Source organism: Pavona decussata, unplaced genomic scaffold (assembly GCF_977016875.1).
Source record: "Pavona decussata unplaced genomic scaffold, jaPavDecu1.1 SCAFFOLD_11, whole genome shotgun sequence".
NCBI lineage: Eukaryota > Metazoa > Cnidaria > Anthozoa > Scleractinia > Agariciidae > Pavona > Pavona decussata.
Window position 1 is genome coordinate 2,443,060 of NW_028145434.1, and position 21,941 is coordinate 2,465,000.

At 38.5% G+C, this 21,941-nt stretch overlaps 2 protein-coding genes across 2 annotated transcripts in view; both read right to left on the reverse strand.

Annotated features, from left to right (window-relative positions):
* Positions 1 to 969: 969 nt before the first annotated feature.
* LOC146488183 (cyclic AMP-dependent transcription factor ATF-6 alpha-like) lies at positions 970 to 15,892 on the reverse strand. Its single transcript, XM_085121705.1, has 17 exons — positions 15,706 to 15,892; positions 15,531 to 15,607; positions 14,572 to 14,656; positions 14,351 to 14,433; positions 12,139 to 12,397; positions 10,965 to 11,032; positions 9,959 to 10,030; positions 9,084 to 9,161; positions 8,566 to 8,673; positions 7,656 to 7,762; positions 6,210 to 6,641; positions 5,948 to 6,026; positions 5,433 to 5,509; positions 4,823 to 4,891; positions 4,061 to 4,127; positions 3,884 to 3,965; positions 970 to 2,568 (listed from the first exon to the last, which is right to left on the reverse strand). The coding sequence occupies exons 1-17, from the start codon at positions 15,788 to 15,790 to the stop codon at positions 2,372 to 2,374; spliced, it is 2,025 nt and encodes a 674-aa protein (XP_084977831.1). The 5' UTR covers positions 15,791 to 15,892; the 3' UTR covers positions 970 to 2,371.
* A 2,663-nt stretch (positions 15,893 to 18,555) lies between these two features.
* LOC146488184 (ras-specific guanine nucleotide-releasing factor RalGPS2-like) overlaps positions 18,556 to 21,941 on the reverse strand; it is a 22,179-nt gene continuing 18,793 nt past the window's right edge. Inside the window, exons 21-23 of the mRNA XM_085122046.1 lie at positions 21,622 to 21,727; positions 20,764 to 20,858; positions 18,556 to 19,937 (exon numbers count right to left, since the gene is read on the reverse strand). Of these exons, the coding sequence (XP_084978172.1) occupies positions 19,887 to 19,937; positions 20,764 to 20,858; positions 21,622 to 21,727 (252 nt within the window). The 3' untranslated portion in view covers positions 18,556 to 19,886. The remainder of the gene's footprint in view (positions 19,938 to 20,763; positions 20,859 to 21,621; positions 21,728 to 21,941) is intronic.

Genomic DNA, 21,941 nt, shown 5'->3' on the forward strand with positions numbered 1-21,941 from the left:
ATATTCGAGAGACAACAACGCCTCTTCACCTTCAAAATTTTATGCAATTTTTTAAAAGAAGCTATGACCTCAAAAGTTCTGTCCTTAAAACAAATCCTAGCAGTATGCAGGATGTTTGTCATATGAACTTAGTTTAATGGCCTTAAAGGGGAATTAAGTACCACGAAAATTTGCTGTCATTTCAAAACCCAAAAATGTTTGACTGTCAGCAGAAACAACGAAATAATTGTCAAGTTTGTAAAAAATTATCACCCCAGTGCAATAAAACTGTCGATTAGTGCCTCTGGCCAGAGACAGGGTAGGCCGGTTTGGATTGAAACTTGAAAAATATTAGGCTTATGTTTTTCAAGTTCTCGCATTTTTGTTTCTAAAATGCGCTAGAACAGATCACAAGTTGTTTCTCTCAAGAAATAAGTTGATTTCGTTCCTCTCGTCATTCTAGAATTATTTGGCAGGTGATTGAAGGTCTTATTTGATCATTTTAAACAAAAGATATCAAAAACCCCATGATACTTCCCTTTTAACTCCCACGTGCGATTCTCCTGTAGCTCAGTGGTAAAACTGAAAAACATTGGTTCAGATCTTGTTAGGAGAACTCGGATTTCCTTTTTGGGAGTATGCCTGTGTCACTCATTGAATAATACATCATTCTCAATAAATAAACGGGCGAGCTGCCGCACAAATTAAGTGGCCTTCACATCTCGATTTACAGCCTCAAGTGGTGCCGAAGCCGAAGAGAGGAACGCTCAGTGTATGCACCATTCCTTATCTTCCTAATACCCTTTCCTCATAAAAAAAAGTTACAGAAGAAAGCAAACAAGTTCCGTGCACAAAGAAGGAATGGGACAGTCGGTCGCTCTCACTTCCCAAGGTGCTTTGGGCACTTCGTTAATTCTTTCCCAAACCTCCCTTCGATCCGGAAACTTAGAACGCACGTGCGTATGAGGCAGCTGTTTTACGCAAAACAAGTTTCATCAGATTGTTACGTCGTTGCTTTATTTGCACAAATGCATTACAAAATTTTTACGAACAAACGTTGTTGTAGCGATATATGTGCTTACCGTTAGTTTTCTAACTAAACTCAAACCTTTTTTTTGTTCTCTGTTTTTTTACAACAACACGAAACCGCGTCAGAAAAATGGCGGTACTCACATTGTGATACAAATAAGTAACTTAACGACAGAAAAGCTATCAGTGTACTTTATGATTTCTAGGTGAAGTTCTGTAGTACGTAAGGGCGTATATGTAGTTCTATTTCATTTCATTTTTACTTCACACTTAAAGTGAAAATGGAGGAACATTGATCTTTTCTCAATATGTATATTTATAATAATTTCTGGCTGTAAATTTTAACAGCTATATTGAGACAATAAAGTTTTAACATTTGCGTTACACTAAACCAGATGGCAATTCGTGTTATTGACATTTTACTCTTGGTGGAGAATTACCAGATAAAATAATTTCACTTGGCAGAAACTTAGTGGCATACTTTAGGTACCCATGATAAATTACAAAAACCTTGTAAAAAGTAAAAACAAAATTGACGTCCACGCAAGTTTTAACCGCAACATTGAGGAATTCTGTTCAATAGATACACTTGAAAAAGCCCGCCGTTGGGATTTTATCCAGAGGCACAAACGTTGCAATCAATCTTGCATAGTATAAGTAATTACAAACGGTAACACAGGAAAGCGTTGCTACACATTTGCTTTCATTTGAATGGTAACACGTTACCTTTACTCAACAGGTAGAACCACCTTGCGCAGCTGAATGAGCAATTCCACAGAAAACTACTTCAGTAGCTTGTGCTCGGGCTGCGAAGTCATACAAGTGTATTGTTATTCAATAGCTAAGTGAACTGGTCATAATAAGTTTGTTCGAACAGATCCCACTTATCTCATGAACATTACCGACAAACTTTTATTGGCTTTAAAATTTCAATTGATACAGAAATATTCAGCTAGTAAGAGTCGGCATTGCCAGGTAATGAAGAAAAGTGAGGTTTGAATCTCATTGTCATCCTTTACTGCTGGAGAGAGGGGTGGCTATGCAACAGAGCACATGCTCGGGGGCTTCAGGCAGAGGCCACCATCTATTCTGTGGGTAGGTGGGTACTGTTCGAGTACAATAGTTTTGACCACTTCCCTTAAAGACAATGGTACCTGCGACAGCCATCAAAAGAACTATTACTTTACTGGGTGTGGGTGAATTTATTTACATGGCTATCTTCCTTAAAGCATTAATATGACTGTAAAAATTAATACTTAACAAGTATATTCCTATTTAGTAGCTAAGACAGCATTGACAGCCTCAGAGCTTTCCTCTTGGAGAACGAAGGTGCATTTCCACGGAGAAAACAAAACAGGGTGTTTTATTTGGCAGGTTTTACGATTGTGTTTCCACTCGGGGCGGTGAATGACGGTGTGCTAAAGTAGGGGCTATCCGAGTTCGGTACGGGAATGCTTGATCTCTTAATATTCACAACTTTTGTGTCCATAACTTGGCAGTCTATCTGCATCATCGTCACAACATCTGTACCCTTGCTGTCATCTTGTTGCCACTCGGTTCCTGAAAGGTTGAAAGAATTAATTTGTTGTTCTTTTCAATTTAATTTTATGGCACAATTAGAATTTTTTGAAAAAAAGATGACAACTAACAGCCCATTTCACAGTTGTGTGCTTAGTGACCTGGCCTCTGATTGGAGGCGAGGCTGGGTGGCCTTGTTTTGACACAAACCTCATTGCTTTTCATATGTAGATCGTGCTCTTCTCATGCTAACTAGTTTGCATTTACATATGAAAAGTAGAGGTTTTTTTTCCCCAGTCTCGTTTCCATTCAAAGGCCAGGTCACACGGCTATTGAAAGGGTCATTGGGATGGTCTGTAAAACGGCAAAAGCACCCATACTAAGGCAGACTAAGGCAGATTACCTACTAACCCTACCCTATGCATACAAGCTCTTCGAGAAGTCACAAAGGACAGCGTAAAGGAAATTGGTACCATAACAACTGGAAAAATTTCTCTTCAGTTGACTCAGGACCGTAAATCAAGTTTGTTTCACTTTACTTTGGATGTTTACCATTTGAATAACGGAGAGATTTTCCCTAAAACAGTATACCAACCGAACGAGACGGCGCTTTTAGCCCATTCACAATACCGCGCGACTTTCGTTGATAGGAGACTGAAACCGGGAGAAATAACAAGTGGCAGGGAATTTCCCGACGTTCCATTCCGAACGGGAGCAGACAAGTACCTCTGGAGGTGTCCCGAGAATTCCGGATGGAATTCCGGAGATTTTGTGATCCATCTGATTTCGAACCGAAATTTCCGGATTTTCGCGCACGCATACACAGTGATTACAGACATGGTACTAAACCAAAGTTTTCATAGAATTTCATAGAAAGCTAACAAAAATTGACTTCTGTTAAGAAGCATTTATTCCCAAAGACACTTACCGGGCTCGGTAAGTTACCGGGACTTTCGACAAACGGGCTCCTGTGCTCGGGCAATCCGAGGGTCGCTGTTCAGACTCCTTGGTGCCCAAGGAGCAATCATTTCTTAGCGCCCGCCATTTTGTTTAATGTCTTGCAGGGAGGCATGAGGGAAAAGTTCCCGTGCCAAGGTAACGGTGCCCGAGTACTAACCTTTGAAGTAGAGGCCGTGCTTGGGCACCAATAAAAGTTATCTTCAGCGCTCGTGCCCGAGAATTGGACCCCGGCACCTAGTCTGAATGGGACCTTAGTGTTTGTGTGGATGGGATCAGGAGAATTGTCTTCAGTCAAAGGGGAGATGTTTGCAAATCAATTGATGACAGAGACCACTCCAGACTGTTTGAGGGGGCTTTGACTGCATCAATACAAAGATGTCAGAAGATTTCAACTTACTGTTTGGTGGTGCCATTATCATGAAAGACATCTTTGGCCTTTGAGTCGCGTTGTATTCTGTCGCAGGAAACACCAAATGGTCCTGAAACAAAGACAAATGCTCGCTACAGGTTCTCGCGACAAGAAAAGCAAAAACAACAATATAAAACTCCACCAAAACTGATAAAGTGTACTTACCGCTCGAAAAGACACAACATACAACGTGTCAGATTTCCTGTTGATTTCTTCCTCAAACGTCTTGTATCTAACAAACGAAAAACATACAAATAAATACACAAATATGCAAATCAGAGAGACGCGATCAGTCACTGACGTCCATGTTGGGGATGATTACCTGTGTGTCGGGCGAACACAAACCAAAGGACGATGCCTCTTAATACAGGGCAGGTGAAATCCAACCAAAAAACGGCGAGTAACTACACATTTTTCAGAGATAATCCAGCACCAATAATTCTGAAAAGCTGTTAGATACATTGCAATGTAATATGGCATTTCCTCTAAATTGAAGGTTGATTATCTCTGCAAAATGCGTGGTTACCCCTAATTTTGTTTGGATTCCAACAACCCTAACAAACATCTTCTTTTCACACATAGTCATAAGCCGCGCAAAGATATGTTGTTTCAGTTTACGAGATTCGCTGACCAACCCGAGATGCGCAGAAGATATGCGCAGTAGCAAAAGGAGGAACCATCCTCAAATAACAAGACTACGAGCAGTCTCCTGTTTCTCTCAGAAATAGCTGAGGCAATACACACGAACCTTCCGCGAGGAAGCGCCCTGTTGGTAGCCTAGCAACTAACTCGTCCTCAGTCGCCTCTCTTATTCTTAAATCTTACGACGCGTTGATGGGTGGGAAGGAAAAAAACGAGGTTCTTTTTCGTCTTTCCCATTAATCCTTACCCACCCTTCTTAGGCATACATTCATTAACTGCACTTACTTATCTGCGCTTTTGAACAACTGAACAGCGTTTGTAGAAGCCAGGTTGTGTTTCCGTGAAAACTTGTGCCTAACACAACGAAAAAAAAACAATCATGTCTTCTCCACAGACAAGCTACAGTTATTAAAACTTCCAAAATTTGAGGGTTAAAACTTAAAATATAATACCACTTCGACTGATACGAAATGCTGTGATTGGGCAAATACAATCATTGGTAATTTACGTACTTTCGGTTTTAGCAAGCAATTCCCGAACAACACGATGTTAAAAGCATACTTTCAGTAATCGAAAAGGTACGACATATGTTGGACAATTTGGGACTTTGACAAAAACACTAAAATATAAAGTTCATCCAACACGATTCATTTCACTAGAAACGAATTTACTACTCAAGGTGTTTTAGTTGTAATACATTGAAGAAATATTCATACAGGGAATCTCTGTTCATTTCATTGAGGCTTGTCACCTGGCGACCTGAAGTAACTGTACACTGTAACCTTCCGTACTGCAAACATGAAGTTCTTAAGTAAGATATGTTTTTGAAGTGATCAGGCTTTCACCTCTGCTGAATCATGGAGATTATCGTTTGGACTAAAATACGATTACCAACCTGGTTAGCCTTCTCTTCACATCTGAAGTACAGTTTGATGCTAATCTCAAGGCAAGTTCTTTGATGGCGGATTTCATCTGAAAATAAAATCATAATAATATATATTCATATTCATTTATTCTTCACGGGTATATTATCAGAACATGACCAGCTCCCAGTTGGCTTGATAGCTCAGTTGGTAGACTAAGAGCACTGCGCTGGCATCGCATTGAGGTCCTGGGTTCAAATTTCGTTCAACCCTGAATTTTTTTCAGATTTCCTCGCAACAGTCTTGTCGAGTAGATAACTGCGAGAATTGTGTCTCCCATATAAAATACAGATGGTCAAGAATAAACTTCACCGCTTCTAACGTTTTACTTCAGGCTCCTTAGAGTAACTATTAAACTTTGCGAAAGTCTGTTTTCGTGAAAGTCGCTCGCCTGTCACTCCTTCGGCGCATAAGATGACTTGAGGCAAGTCTAAGCAACCATCTGTAATAAATACTGGAAAAATTCAGACATATCCAAGATTTTCACCTTAGTTTGCCTGCGTCTTTGTTTTCTCTGTCGCTCGCCTTCATATCTCTTCACCCAGCCCACAAGAGCTTCATTAATCCTGAGGACAATAAATGAGGATAATAATGAGATTCTTAATATTCCAAAACTCTACCAAAAACAAAACAAACTTTCCCATCAACACCTATCCTACACAATCGTGGACCAAACGATTAATTTCCATCTATCGTTTAAAGTTTACCACTTTACTACAATGCAACACCATTCACAACAACACACTTACCTATTAACTTCTGTCTTATTAAATGAACTCGGGCAGTAGAACTGCTCGTCTAGTGTTGAGTTCTGTTGTTTACTTGCAACCTTCCTTCGTGATTTAGAATTCCTCTCCTTTCTCTTGAAATTCCTTCTCTTGTGCTTTGAATCGCTCAGGAAGTCCCACTTGTTCTTAATAACCATAAGGTCTTTTCTTTCCATGCTTCTACTCTTCAATGGAGATGTCTTCCTCTGTGAGGTATTGAGCATGCTGGGGTCTGTTGCCTTGGCTACTGGTTGTCTTTTCCGTAGTTGATTGACAGGTCCAAAAACCAGTGGTTTATCAAGGTCGTTTCCCTCTAAGTCATCTCCTTGGTAATTAAGAAGCGCTCTTCCATGATGTATAACTGAGTTAGGCAGCAGATCACCTCTGCTGAATTTCCATTGTTCTTTCAAATTGCTGAGACAGAAAACATTGTACACAAACAAGGTTAAAATAGCACCGTCTTGCGCACAGATTATTACTAATCAACAATCCTTTGATAAACATCACTGATCCGCAAAATGCAGTATCACAGCTAGTTAGTTTTGGGATTTGAGGAAGCCAAGCCAGTCACGACAAGTAGGATTCAAAATTTCGGGATAATGGTACTACAAGATCCAATCCAACCCCTCCTCCTTCCTGTGTGCTGTGAGGTTGCAGTTAACAATGAAGAGGTGTCATCAAGGGCTGCAGCCTTTAACACCTATTGTGGGTGAGTGCCGACCAAAAAGCCTTAAATACATTATTGGTGGTACTGATGTTTATAGGGTCAATTTACTCACAAAGCAACAAGACTGAGCACTATGGGTGGATGAACACAACGACAGCATTGCAACGTGCATGCATGTACACTGCTTGTCCTCCATAAATAAGTAAATAAACAGTGGCTACAATTCAGTCACATTAATTTTACTTGAAACACTAGACTAATGATAAGAATGTAATCTTCATGCTTTTTATTAGTGTTCTCATTTGTAATTTCTTAGTACATGATTTTTGTTTGGCTGGGGTTGCGCCTCACATGGGTACATATTCTGTTCGTGCTAACCCTTTTGGTCTTTTTTTCCAAATTACTTTCTTTCATATTTATAGTTTGTTGGTTAATAATTAATTAACTAATTAATTAATTGACCAATAAAGCTAAAAAAAACAGAAACAGAACACATTTCTGTACGCCTGCATAGCTCTCCCTTCCCCTCGATGTTGAGCCAAACAGTTTATGGTGTCTTAAGTCACTGTTATCAAAATTGCTGGAAGGCACAGAGATTCAAACAAACATGATCACGGCTACAGACTGTCCATTTTCAGAAAAAAATGTGCAAGTTTTATATACAACAAAATTATTACTATTACATGTAATATTTGACCAGAAGTATATACAACTGTATACAGTGACCCTCTACAATGTAGAACAACACATTGCTTTCTCACCTGAAAGGACCAATGTTTAAAGCTACAAACAAAACAACAGCTAAGACACATGTGGACTTCTTTATGGTGCTCGTCAGCTCTGGGTTTCTACTTCTCAGTAAGGTGTTCTACAGACAGAATGTAAATAAATTATAAATAATTTACAACTAATTATTATTAATATTACTGGGGCTGAAGATTAATTTATCATAAAATATTATTCTTTTTGTTGATCCCTCTATGCATTAAAAAGAAGAAAAGAAACAACCAAAGAAGTACAAAACAGAGTACCATAAATGTTACATACATGTACAGGAAATTTTAGATGTATACTGGTAATATTACATGTATATCAAATGATTTTACCCAGAGAACAGAGCAATGAAAATGCATGACTTCATGTGGTTACTAATAAATCATTTAGCAAACAGTACAAAGGGAAGATTGTGTTCAACATTTGATTTTGCAACTGAAATTTCCAAGGTTTCCATTTAAACAGTAAGCACCCTTACTCTTCCTATGTTAACCCTACATTTTGCAAACATGTGTACATGTATGACTTTTTAAGTTTGTGTATGTGCAACATAAAAAGGTTAATCTACCGGAAGTTAGCACAAGAGATTATAAACATCAGAAGTTTAACTAGTCGTGCAGCTTCAAATAAGCATAATTATGGTGTTACCTTTAATACCTTCAGTGCATACATGTATATTGAAAAGACGACATAACTTTATGTTAGGGAACTTTTATTCAACAGATTTAGTTGGCCGAAGACAAATTAAGCTATCAAGAGTAGACATTGTCAGGGCAGTTGCCTTTATAGTTTCCTGTTATTGTAGTGGGTGAATTAAACAAAACCCAGAAGAGGCGTTTGCTCTAATGTAGGCTTATGAATTACATGTACAGGATACTGGACGTATTAAGTACAAACCTCTACTTCTAGTTCACCGACTCTTCTTTTTAAACTCTCATTCTGTACTCTCAATGACTCATTTAAGTTTGAAATCTCCTTCACTTTATTTTCAAGGCTTTGCAAATACTGTGAAGAAAATACAACATGATGATAAGTTGCAAAATACATTAATTTTGATAACTGCATACATGTACATCCAATTCTTTGTAGGGAGCAACACAAATAATTGTAATTAGTTATAACAATTCCATTTCCGGTCCAACCCTCAAGTGACGTGTAGAATAGTTAACTATGGATCTAACATGGTTTTCCACAAGAGGCCTTTGTGTTTGATTTTGAAGTTGCAGAGTCTGACGTACTGTGCATGTAGTAGATATTACCATTGATTGAGGAACAGTAAACATGTCGAGCTCCAAACCATTTGTTCAAGTTGGGACAACAGGAGTTCAGATAGGTGGTTGCTGAAGAAAGATGTTTGCATACACGAGAGTCTAATTTTATGTGCTACAGTACACAAAATGAACATACTTAATTACCTCTTTCTTTTTCTTTCTTGATAAGCAAGCTGATTCTCTGTTCTTTATCATTCTTTGCTGTCTCTTTAAAAGCTTTGCCTGCAAAAACAGTTTTAAAATTTTGCTATGCAATTTCCTGGATGTATTACAGGAAGGTGTACATATATACATTCAACACTGTTGTCTAAGAAAAAATTGAAGGAGCCCATAAGGCAAAAAACTAAGAAGTTAGGAGCCCAACATACACAGGAAATGTTACATGCTTCAGCTAAATACTTAGGTGCTCAGAGCAATTTCTTGAGTGTCCTACGCTGCTACAGGTAACAGCCTTGTACCTACATGTATAGTTTATAAGATATTTAGTTGGACACCTTATTTAGTACATGTATGTACAAATGTGTTTCTTGAAAAGTTGAAAATTAACTAATTAAAAACATTTAGAAAGGTGCACTTTCAAATGTGGTTTGTTTCATGCCAGCATTATCCCTAATGTAAAATATTCAATCATTAACAGCATGCATAAGTCTTTAAAAGTAACCATCAATACCCTTTACCCTAAGAAAGACTCAGGTATGATCACTGTGATATCACATACACTGTGCAAAGATCTGAGCTCCAGCAACAGGAGTCAAACACATGTATGACCTTCTGAACACAAGTTGTACAATGAACTACTGGCAACTTTGGTGAGCTAAGGAATTTGTCAGGTTCATAATAATATGTGACATGCATCCTGCATACTGTTACGATTGGAAATGACTACGTTTCGTGAAACCTTTATTAAAATATTGATGCACTGTCAATCTCGAACTTCAAACTTTTGAGGCTGCACATTATTCAAACACTAAGGCCATAAAAATTTCCAGCAACTGCACAGATGATGATATAGTACTCACATCAGCCCCTACAGAATTGCTCCCAGATGTACCAGCTGCGATCGTCTTTGGAAGTGCAGGACTCACTTTGTTCTACAAATAATTTGAAAATTATATGAAAAGTTTAAAGTCCTGCCCAAAAGAGTTACAGGTAGAAAGAGTGGTATGTAGACACTTAACATGTACAGTCATTTAACTCTGCTTGACCAACAAGTCCCTCGCAGGCTTGCAATGACCTACAGTGCACAGGCACCTTGACCAGGCTGATAAGCTTGCTTGTAAGCTGGAACAATTTTTTTTAACTGATAATATCGCCAACACAATGAACGTTGGTCCCTATTGCTTTCTTTGGAGTGAACACGCAGGCAAGGTTGCTATACAAAAATAATGTTTTTTTTGGTACATGTAACTTGCATCTACAACTGTTTGACTGAGGTTAAATAACATTTTACAATAACTGTCCAAATTCCCGCGCGCTGATTGGCTTGTAGCTATTGTCTATAAGAGTACAGACAATAAAAATGACGTCAGATGTAAGGCGCGCGCTTTCTCAATGAAATAGCCAATTCTGCTCGCACTTTTTCCATGTTATTGTAAAAAAGAAATCGACGGCAGTTTACTATGGTCTCTACTCTTATAGACCATAAAATGACGCCATAAAATGTCCAAAACTTGGCAGTGAAACCACTCGCCTGCGGCTCGTGGTTCCACTTGAGTTTTGAACATTTTTTGACGTCATTTTATGGTCTATAAGAGTATAGACCATAGAAAACTGTCGTCGACTTGTTAAATAAAAGAACAGTATTTTATTTTGTGTAACTCATAAAAATAATTTGTATAAAGTATTTCTGACATTTATGTTTGATAGTTTAAAGTTATGGTATGAATCGAAAAACAAAGTTAATTTTAAGGCTCTCTTAGAAATAAAAAAAAGTTGTCCACAATAATAAGTACACAAGTAGAGGGTAGTTCCTTTTTTGCTAGCAAAGACTGACATGTGAATACAGATGTAACAGAAGATCCTTACCCCAACCACAACAGACACCACACTGTTGGTTGGTATTGAACCAGTGCAGGGAATGTAAACTGGAATTCCTGGAAAAAAAAAAGTAAACAAAACTTGTATGCAGCCATGCAACAAAGGAGGCAGTGCATTTGCCGATTCCCTAGACATAAATCTAGCTTGCTTGATTTTTAGTATGTAAGTGAACATGTACAATGTAACATGAATCCTCATTTACTTTGGGAGATGAATGGCCTTAGATAACTTTTAACAGTGTTGATTCAATTCTTATCTGTAAGACTTGCTTGAAATTGTGACTCAAATGTGATGTACAAAGTAAGCCCTTAGAATTAGGCTACAATCTCAAATGTATCAGTTCTACAACATGCATGCTCTAAAATTTATCAAAACTCCCCTTATCACAATCTCAAACAGTCCTGGTTCACACTAGTGACACAACAGCATAACAACATGAACAAAATGACATAAAAAAATATCATTTTTTCCCTTTACTTCATATGTTTATGTCATTACATGCATGCTGTGTTCTTCACACTTGTGACACATGACATGAACACATTTGAGTGACCCTACCCTTGTGTTGGTATACCGCTAATGTGAACCAACCTTAAAACAATCTTAGCCTACCAATCATTTCAATACACAGTAGCTTTGCTACACTGCATTTTTAAGGGTGTGGTGGATTTGCTACATTTAAAAATTGACATATTAGATCTAATATTTGAGCTGAATTTACATGTACTCCTCACACAAACAATGTGAAATACTGAAACTGCTAGGAAAATTTTTCACCTGAACTCACTTTAAAAATGAGAAATAACCACATTTTTATACTTAACATTGCAGCAAAACAACATGTACTGAAACAACTTTACAGCAATGCGGCTGGATACCAAAGACTTAAAATTTTTTTCAACATCACTGCTTAACTGGCAAACGACCAATAACATCCCGAATTTATTGATTGATTAATTGACCAATCAGGTCAATAAGCAGAGGCATTTATAACATCTACTGATGTTCCAAAATTGACTTGAATCTGAAGATGACTTCAGCTCAGGATGTTGAAACGTCAGTCAACGGCACCTAAACAGTCCTTCACAGGACTACACTCACCTGTATGATCATCATTTACAGTAAGTATTTATTACTCTTAGTCTATTGTAGATCCACATACCAGCAGCAGGTTTACCAAGTGGCGACTTCTGAATGCTGACAGGAACAGTGGCCATCGGCGGCATGGGTTTAATTGGTTTGATGCTACTACTGCTGCTGCTACATGACTGTATAGGTCCCGTCTCTTTTTTAACACTGCAAGCTGGTGTGAGAGTAGCTTCTGTCTTAATGCTTGAAGGATTTGTAAGTAGGCTGACTTGTGGTAATTCAAAATCTGTACTGGGTTGATGGACAGGTGAACTTTCCCCATTTATAAGAAACTGTCAGAAAATTAAAAACAATTCAGTGTTTGTTATTTACTTACTAGTTCTCTGCGCTTTCCAATTATGTACAGGGACAGCTTCCATGAATTTAACAGATGAATGTATGAATTTTGCAAGTTCTCATCAATCATCATAATTAATTGGCAACACATTGATCATTCAAAGCAAAAAATTCAAATATCAAAATCCAGTAAAATTTTAATCCTTTTCAATCTGTGTGGTGTGCTATGGAGTGAGCAACAATACTATCACCCCATGTTATTATCCACAACTGTTTTTTTTTTTGTAATTAACAAAGAATTATTGCTTATGAGCCAATATTACATGTATTAATGGTAAGAAGAGTCAGAAGAGCAAAGCAGTCAAGAGAATGAGCGGATTAGCTGAAAATATTTCATTGGATAAAGGATATGTGCTAGATAATAATATACATGAGTTAAATACTATCCACACAATGCAGTGTCACAAAAGGGTACAAACAACTGAACGCATGGTGTGACACACAATGGACCAGATATTAGTGCATACAGTAATTTGCTTATTAGTTTTGGCCGTAACTCATTAAAATCACCAGGAAGTAGCCTGCACACATACAATGCAAAATATTAGAGCAATTGCTAAAGAAGGGTAACATACAAAAGAATATTTAATAGCAATTTCTATACAGTCACATGACTTATACAGTCACATGACTTATACAGTCAATATTCTGAAAGCACGAAAGACAATCACTACTAGGCCAAGGTCAGACGGCTCTACTCCTTATTAAAACAGCAACAGCAACCAAAGTTGAAATGTTTTTCACGTAGAATACATTAACTACAAGAAGGGATTTCCAAGTACAAAGTCATGGGCCATGCCTCAGAATGAGATCACAGGAACTTGTTTCTCTATAGACCTCTTTCATAATGGAGGGCATAATTAGTATTCTTTTATGTGCATGTAAGTAAGCCTTCTTGACCTCGCTTTTGAGTGAAAATACTTTTGTTTTTACACATGCTAGCGAGGCCAAGAAGGCTAATTTAAATGCATACAAAAGAATAACAATTAAGCCCTCCATTTATGAAAGAGGTCTATACATGTAAATTATATTTACATTTTAGAAAGAATTCTCCCATGTGTGTCCTCTGGGTCTAACATAAATTCCTAGAGCCAATGACGCTTTAAGTTATAATTTTTTTTATCTTAATTCCCCTATTAATCTCTGCTTATCTTTCACTCAGTGTCCATAAAGTACACATCCAAAAGAATAAAATGGCTTCTCTATAGACTTTTCAGAGCTTGTGCCTTAGCAATTATTTTATCAATGTGCACAGCTGTGACAATGAAAAAGGTCATGTTGCGCAATACAAAACAATATATTTTGTGGAAGGTTTCAGGAAATTTATTCATTTTTTTTAAATGGAAAGTATGCATTTGGGTAAGTGGAACTAAAAGATACTATTTGAAACACGTTATAATAATAATTATGCATTAGGTTCGGCTCATGAAAAGTTTAGCGTCTGAATCAAAGCCGTTCCAAAGCCGAAATTCCTGGCTGAGCCAGGTGGGAAGAACGGCTGAGCCATTCCAAATTGAAACAGCTGGTCCGCCGAACTTTTCATGTACTTAATTCGAAGTATTAGGTTCGGCTCATGAAAAGTTCGGCTTCTGAACCCGGCCTTACCAAATTATTTGACACCATATTACAATCACAAACTTTGCGATTAGACTGCGTCGTGTTTTGTCCACTCATGAAATGCTGTTCACAACTATTAAATTATGCTTTATCATCCAGTTTGGTCACTTTAATATTTGACATTAGCTCTTTGAACTCATGTTGAAAAGTTTCCTATAATAATATTAACACGAGTGGTTTATCTGAAATGGATACAATATCCAAGCGATTCAGAAACATTTAAATCTATACGGGTCTTTTTATGAATTATAAAATTACGTAATTTTAAATACCTGGCTTTCTGGTGAGCTTGGTAGGGAAGCACAAGATGAATTCGAGGAGGATGGAGAAAGAGGTTCCTCCTTTACACAAACACCTGTTGAGTAACAAGAATCGGCTGAGCAAACCAATCGAAGCCAGTGGAAGGCTAAATATAAACAATACCACGCAATCCCACGACAGAAAACAACATTGCAACTTTAAAAAAGTAATTGAGGAAGCTTTTCAAACTTACCCGAAGTAAAATTAAAATCTTCAAGCATAGGAGAAGGAGGATCGGATCCCAGACTTGATAAAAATTCATTTAGGTCACCTTTGTCCTAATCAACAACGAAACATGTTTTATTAAAATTGTAAGAAAACTCGCGCTCGCGTAAATTAAAATCTCGCGCTAAATATTACAGCCTGACTGGAAAAATAAATCACGGCTGCCTTTTAACACAAAGCCTTTAAAGAATTAGGTTACCAATTTCTACGCGAATGAAGTGTTACTCTTAGTTCTTAATGAGGAAATAGTTCTAGGAAGTTCCTGTTGCCCTGGAAGACGCTTTTCACATCTAGGTTACACAATAGTCTTTGTCCTACACGATCAATGTTCCAACACGTGAAATTTAATGTGAAAAAGCATTGAGAGTAATATAGTGACTCACAAAACACGAAGCATTTAGTCCAATTTAATAAAAAGAAGTTGAAACTCTCTGTGTAGAAACCTCAAGCTCTAGAAACGGTTTGAATATCAAACAGCTGGGACCAACAAGTGTTTTCACATAACACTCGTCTAGTTTTTGTGTATGAGAGGAAATCTGGTGTGATATTCTACACTCGGTAAAAATCGAAATGCTTCTCCAATATTTGTTCTCGTTATTAAAGGTGAAAGAAGTCCGAACCTTAAATTTTCAAGCTACTTCCTCTTGAGGAAGATTAATTTCGTTTCAGGTTTCAGTCGTTCAAAAAACAACTTCAAGTCTATATCCTTTACAAGGAAGTCTCTTATTTTGTGGAAAAAAAAGTCTGCTTTTCGACCGAGATAAAGTAACCCTCTATCTTGGAAAAAAAACTTTCCAATCCCAATAGAATTGTAGGATTTGCAATGAAAAGAACCTTATAAGTTCACGCACCAATAACTCACGATCACGCAATTTTAACTCAGCTCGCGGACGGTGAACGAAGATTTGTCAAGTTTTATCAACTTACCTCGAGCTCAAAACCTTGGTCTTCACTTCCAAAAAATAACTCATCTGGGTTGAATTTTACATCGGCGATCGAGTCTCCTTAAATTAAACAGAGAGAATATCTAAGTGATGTAACTATACCAGTAGATTTCACTTTTCTGCTTTCAACCAAGCAAGGACGCGTGCAAGAAACTCACCCCAATCTTCAACTCCCAGCAGATTATCGGCGAAAAATTTTGTGTCCGGCTCTGACCAGGCTAAAAGTTCAGTCTGAGACATCATATTTTATATATTAAAAGCCCCCGAAACCGACTAAAATAAGGCTAAAAAACGCAGCACCGTACACTACAATAACTCAAGACTGATTCATCACTAAAATACCGGCTGAAGGCTCGAGCTCAGACCTCTCTCGGTCAAGTATAGCCGGATCGTAAGGTATCCTGGGATAGGTAAAAGAGGAAGTACGCCAACCAAGGTTGCTATGCAACATCACTAAAGGCGATTTGGGTGATAAAAACAATAAATAATTCACCCAATTTTTGCGCTTTTAAAATAAATAATATAAAACACAAATTTTAAAAATAAAGTACAAAAAAGCAGTCAGTCACAGTTCCACGCTAAAAAAATGAGCTGAAACTTCATGAAATAACCACTTAGAATAGTCGGCTTTTTTAACCTGAATACGAACAAACCGTTACTTGAGCAGTTACAAAAATAAAATTTGGAAAAAAAGAACAATAACTTTTTGGGGGAAAGTCAGGGTCGCTGAAAAGACTTATTTTACGGTCTTCAAGAAGGTAGAATGGTAGATGGCTATTACAATTCGCGATCCTGTTTTTCGAATCCGTGCAGTTCACAGGAAATGGAAAAAAAAAATTCTGTTTAGGCATGGTTGAAAAATCCTTTTCGGCTGCTTCCTTCGAAAGCTTGGCCCAGTGAATAGCCTTTGCTATTAGTTTATACATGCCTAATTTTGTTATTATCTCTTAGCCCTGTTCAGACTAGGTGGCCGTGCTAGGGCTCTGTGCCCGGATACTTAAAAGGATGTTGTTCAGACTCCCTGGTGCCCAAGGAACAATTGTGTTCTCCTTCGTCAATTCTCGCCTGCCATTTTGTTTGCTGTATCGTAGGGAAGCATAAGGAAAAAAACGCGGGAACTGACAAAATCGTGTTCAGACCAGTGCCCGTGCTCAGAAACGGTGCCCGAGTACTACCCTTGGAGGGAGTGCCCGTGCCCGGTGCCTAGATTTTTGCTCGGGCACCGACAAAGAGCTCTGTTCACACTAGTGTCCGTGCTCGAGAACCGGGAACGGGCACCTAGTCTGAACGGGGCCCTGGGCTCACTTGACCGATAAAGAGGCTGAAAGGATTCAAATATTCGGTCGCTAAGAAACTTCTAAACGCTTTGGAGGCGTGGCTGTTCACGTGTGCAAAGTGCTTACGTACACGTTGACCAGTTTCCGCAATGTATTAACCGGGGTAAACCTCAAGTTGGGAAGATATTGTTCTTGACTCCTGTTTAGGACTAAAATAAGCAGTATTAATAATACAAAAGAAGGGAACGTGAATTTTACAACCTTTTTTCACCAAGACAATAATGTTTTCCAAAAGCGTTCGCAGAAACTGATGACTCAAGCCGGGTTGGTTACTGTTACACGAAAACATAAAATCCGGTTGGAAAATGGGAAGTTTTCACCGCTCAGAGAGACTCGAAGAAAACTCAAGTCAGCTAGTCTTTCCAAATGTTATTTTGCACGCCATCTTTGGTAACGGATAAGTTCACACTTAGGAAAGATTGTTTAATTACTGTCGAACTCCAGGTTAAACCTGGTTAATACCTGACGTCCATAAACAACGCCTAAATGCATCAAAATTATCGACCATGTCTAAACGTGGTCCAACAAAGAAGATTAATCCGTCTGATCTTACTTAAACCATATCTTTCCTGTCCAAACGACGTTTAAACAATCGGACTTCAATGTTTATCCTACGATTTCCAACCGGATGATTTGTAAGCAGCCTACCATCTGACTCGAATCTAAAGACTTCCGATGCAGTAAATTAAATATAAAAAATTTAACGCCACACGATGGTTTAAAACATAGAATAAACAACACAAGGTTGAGGATTGTAAATCAACTTTCAGTTTATTATCATTCTCAAGCTTGTAATAATTTTAAAATCATGACAATCCTCTACGGACTCGTTATCTTTACTGCCGGTAACCAACAAATTTGATAAACTGACAAGTTCTGCGCTTGAAAAATAATACACTTAGAATATGTAGGTCAATCAATTTCATTTCAATGACGATATTGAAAGAGTATCTTTTGCGACCCAGCGGAAGAACTCGGGGAGTGAGAGAGTCAAAATAATAAAAGTTGTACATCTGCCAATGCCTTAAAAAAATGTAGTTAAAGGCACTGGCGACACACACTATTATTCTGCATCGTTTTATTTGAGTACTACGCAGCGAAAACGTTTTCAGAGTGGAAGACGAAACTCGAGAAGAAAAATCGACAAATTTTCTGGGCAGGTGACACCATTTCCACGTTCTGTCTCATCAGTCCCCGACTATCAATCGCTGGGTCTTCAAGGTTAAATTAATTGGCATTCCGTCCACAAATTCGAAAACAACAGCCACGTTTTGTGCGTTGACGATTCAAAGCATTGCCCCAGCTCCGAAGATCTGATAGCTAATTCTCCTAACCAGTGATCATACAAACCTTTGTTGGCTTTCACTGAGAATTTGGTTTCGTATCAAGACACTATCCCCTACTTGACGATTTTCGAAATTCTCATCACCTAACTGCTTGACATCATATGAAAATTGTAAGGAGAATTTATTTGTTTGTCACTTCTGGGAGTGAAAGGGTTAATCGAATACAAAAGTCATAAACGCAACTTTAAAATATCAATACAGTACCTGATAATAGTCCCTCGACTTCATAAATTATAGTATGAAAATTTCTGTACATCCAAGGAACCTCAGATACGTCTTTTAGAAAACTTTCTTAGGGTAAAATTTCCTGTCAAATAGGCATAAATAAAAACTTTAACCAATTTCACGGAGAGCGGATTTCATAGAACATTTACTCTAAAGCGTACACTTATTGACATGCAAGTATTGTAAAAACCTCTTTCCACTCTAATAATTTTTACAAATTGCCAATATACAAATAAAAATATGCGAAGTCTTGATTTCAGATTTCTGTTAATAGTATTTGCTCCAATTCAGTAAAGGGACCTTTGGGTACCACCGACTTGTTAATGTTTTGTTAAAACTATCCTAACAAAAAGCACCCTCCTTTGCCAACAAAATCCTCCGTGTACAAAGAGGGCAATTTCCTGCGAGTTCTCGACGGGAAAGCAACTGCAATTACTGGATTTGTCCAAAACACAGCGATAGAACTTGCAAACTATAGCCCACTACACCTGTCCATCCTACCATATGTGTATTTTCAACACACTAGTACAACGACTTACAAGAAAGTTGGACGGACATTTCCAGGTTTCTAGTGATACAAATGACTTTTGGTTTTTTAAGGAGTTACTAACCATATCCGACATGGCGCCTATAACCGCCAAGGTTCAATGGCACAACACTCCCCAACCCCCCCCCCCCCCCCACTATAGTCTATAGCGTATGTAGTAGAATCCTTCCAATCGAGCACCTCATTTTCCGAAACATTTTCCGAGGTTATCACAGGTCATAACTTTGCCTTGCAGCTCCAAAACAAAACAAACAACAACAAACCAAAAAGAAGGAAAATCTTGAAGGTCGCAGCCGCAGCGAGCCGCGTAAATATTAGCCGGGTTTTCAGCAAAATGTTCATAACTTAAGCTATTCTTTTCTCTTGGCGAACTAGCCCCGCAAAATCAACAATAACGTATAACTTATAATATTAAACGCACAGTATAAAAATGCAACTATTTTTACTACCTTTGTCGGAATGTTTTAAAGTTGCCATAAAAACCAACCAAATTTTGACTAGATTTTGCCTCTAAAAAAATATATGCGCACCACACTTGCGCAAAATGTCTCAAGTTGCGAAATAATTTAACATTTGCATGTAGTTAGGCGACCCAGACTTGATTGGGTTGCCAGAGCGGACCAAAACGCCTGCGAAGAAAGCCACAATTGTTTAAGATGTATCACGGTTAACACGTGACCGATTGCTGGTTGCAGTCTTTGATTGGCTGTTGTGATCTCCTTCCGCCCAATCACATACATCTACATGGTCGTCTTGCCGACCCCACGAGGATTATTTTCTTCTACTTTCGTTGCTTAGCAACCCGCAGATTCAGAAGACCCTGGATGATCCAAACAGGCTTGTTTGAGTTTCCAATTGAATGTTAATCCCCTGACCGGCTTGTGTCAGCTTTGTTGCTCTTCGCTTTCCTCGAAAGTGATCAGGTTCTGTGGAATCTAAGGTGGAATCAAAGAAAGTTGGTCATGTTCAATGACTATTTCTATTGCATGGAGGTAAGCGCATCTATCCAATTAGAATGAACAAAGGGTTAGTTTCTTAAGGAACTGTGGTACTGCGACCTCTCGCAGTCTAGGCTAAAAGGTGGGCCGGTAGCATTTCTTTCAAATCGTCACATCAGAAGAGCACGATGTTTACCGGCACGGCAACTCACACTTTTTTTTTTCAACGAAGATGGCCATGTTGATCGGCGGCACCGTTCGTGATATGCATTATGACATCACAACATAATGACATGTTCCGATAACTGACATCAGTTTTTTTCAACCAAGATGTTATTGTTGATCGGCCTCGTCGTTCATGGTATGCATTTTGAGGTCGAGATCAAAACGACACAAGAAGTATGTAAGGCACCAAATGGTTGAGTAGCAATAGTACATGACTGTATAAAGAAAAAGGTCATAAATATTGGTTTACCCAGTAATGAAAAAAAAAAAATAATAATCGGGTTATAATAATAACGTTTTATAGAAAAAAAAAATAAAGTCAGCGAACAAGGCGTGAAGTGCTTATTTACCTTCACGTGAGCAGACGATCTTTAACCCGAGTATCGATATTTTCCAGTAAACCCCGGTATCGATGACACATGTGGTATCGTTACCGACCCACACTCACCGCTTTATGCAGGAGTGTGGGCCAGTTTACCATTTCGATCACTGTATCTTGGGCTTTTTCAAAAAGGGAACAGGTAGAACAAAGTGTGCACTAAAGACTCATTAACAACAACCTTAACAATAACAACAACACAACTGTCGGAAGACTGACCCTCAGATCTTGCTTTCCTTTTGTGGCTTGTCGTACATAAGTGTACCACGTCTGCGCAACGGCCTTGGATCCCACCTTGAACTTGTACGAGTTTCCTGCAAACAGCCACATGGACGAAACGTTAACTTAACTCACTATACAAAAGACTCTTGTCTCTTGTTATAGACTCCAACCTACACATATATGGCAGGAAAGCAAGTGGAAGACTACCTAAAGCCTACATTGAGGTGCTCAAGGAGGACACTGGTCTTGAGTTAGAGGATCAGTCTGAGGATCGAAGATTTGGCCAATCATCGTAGTTCAAGACCTTAGCTACGTCTCGGCCAAAGGAAAAGGAAAGGGCACAAGACTCGCACTAGGTATACACGTCTGTACGGATCTCCACTAATAGTAAACTTACGCACCAGGCCCCAGTTGTTTAAAGAGCGGATAACTTTATCCACTGGATAAGTCGCTATCCAGCGGAGCAATTCTACTCCAACCAATGCTTTTGGCAAGTTTTCCACACAATCCCATTCTTAAATTTGACATATGCTTCTACTCTATTCATAAATTATAGGACTATCGTGAAAATCTTGCACACATTTTATCTGCCGGATAGCAAACTATCCAGTGGATAAAATTATCCGCCCTTTGAACGACTGGGACCAGAACGGCAGAGGAAAAAGGGCAGCACAATGTCCTTGTGTGTCTTACGCGACAGCTAATCATTTCTGCATTTGTAGCTTCCCACGCAGTCCTTTTAAGATGAGTCGTATACACCCTCCCTCCTGCTCCTCCTCACAATTCACAGTACCCTACAAATCGAGGTAACGAATCAGTAAAATAGCATTAGCGCCTTTAGTGACTCAGTCGTACCTCTAGTGTCGTCCGTGAGTTGGAAAGTATCATGGTGGCGGGGATCTTCCAGTAAAACAACTGTGAAGTCGGTGATGTTCACCATTTTGTGCGCATCTCTTTTAAACTGCATAAGTAGTATAAAAATGAATAGATCAGAACCAAGATAATAACGGATAAAACAAAGAGAACGATCAGTGCTAGCACAGGACACCCAGGCTCACAACATGTTTCCCCAATGGGATTTTATCCTGAGTTCGATGAAAGCGTAAAAAGTGTGTAAACACAGTTTAAAGTGTACATAACTTATGAAATGACGTCTCCGTGTTGTTCTCTGACCG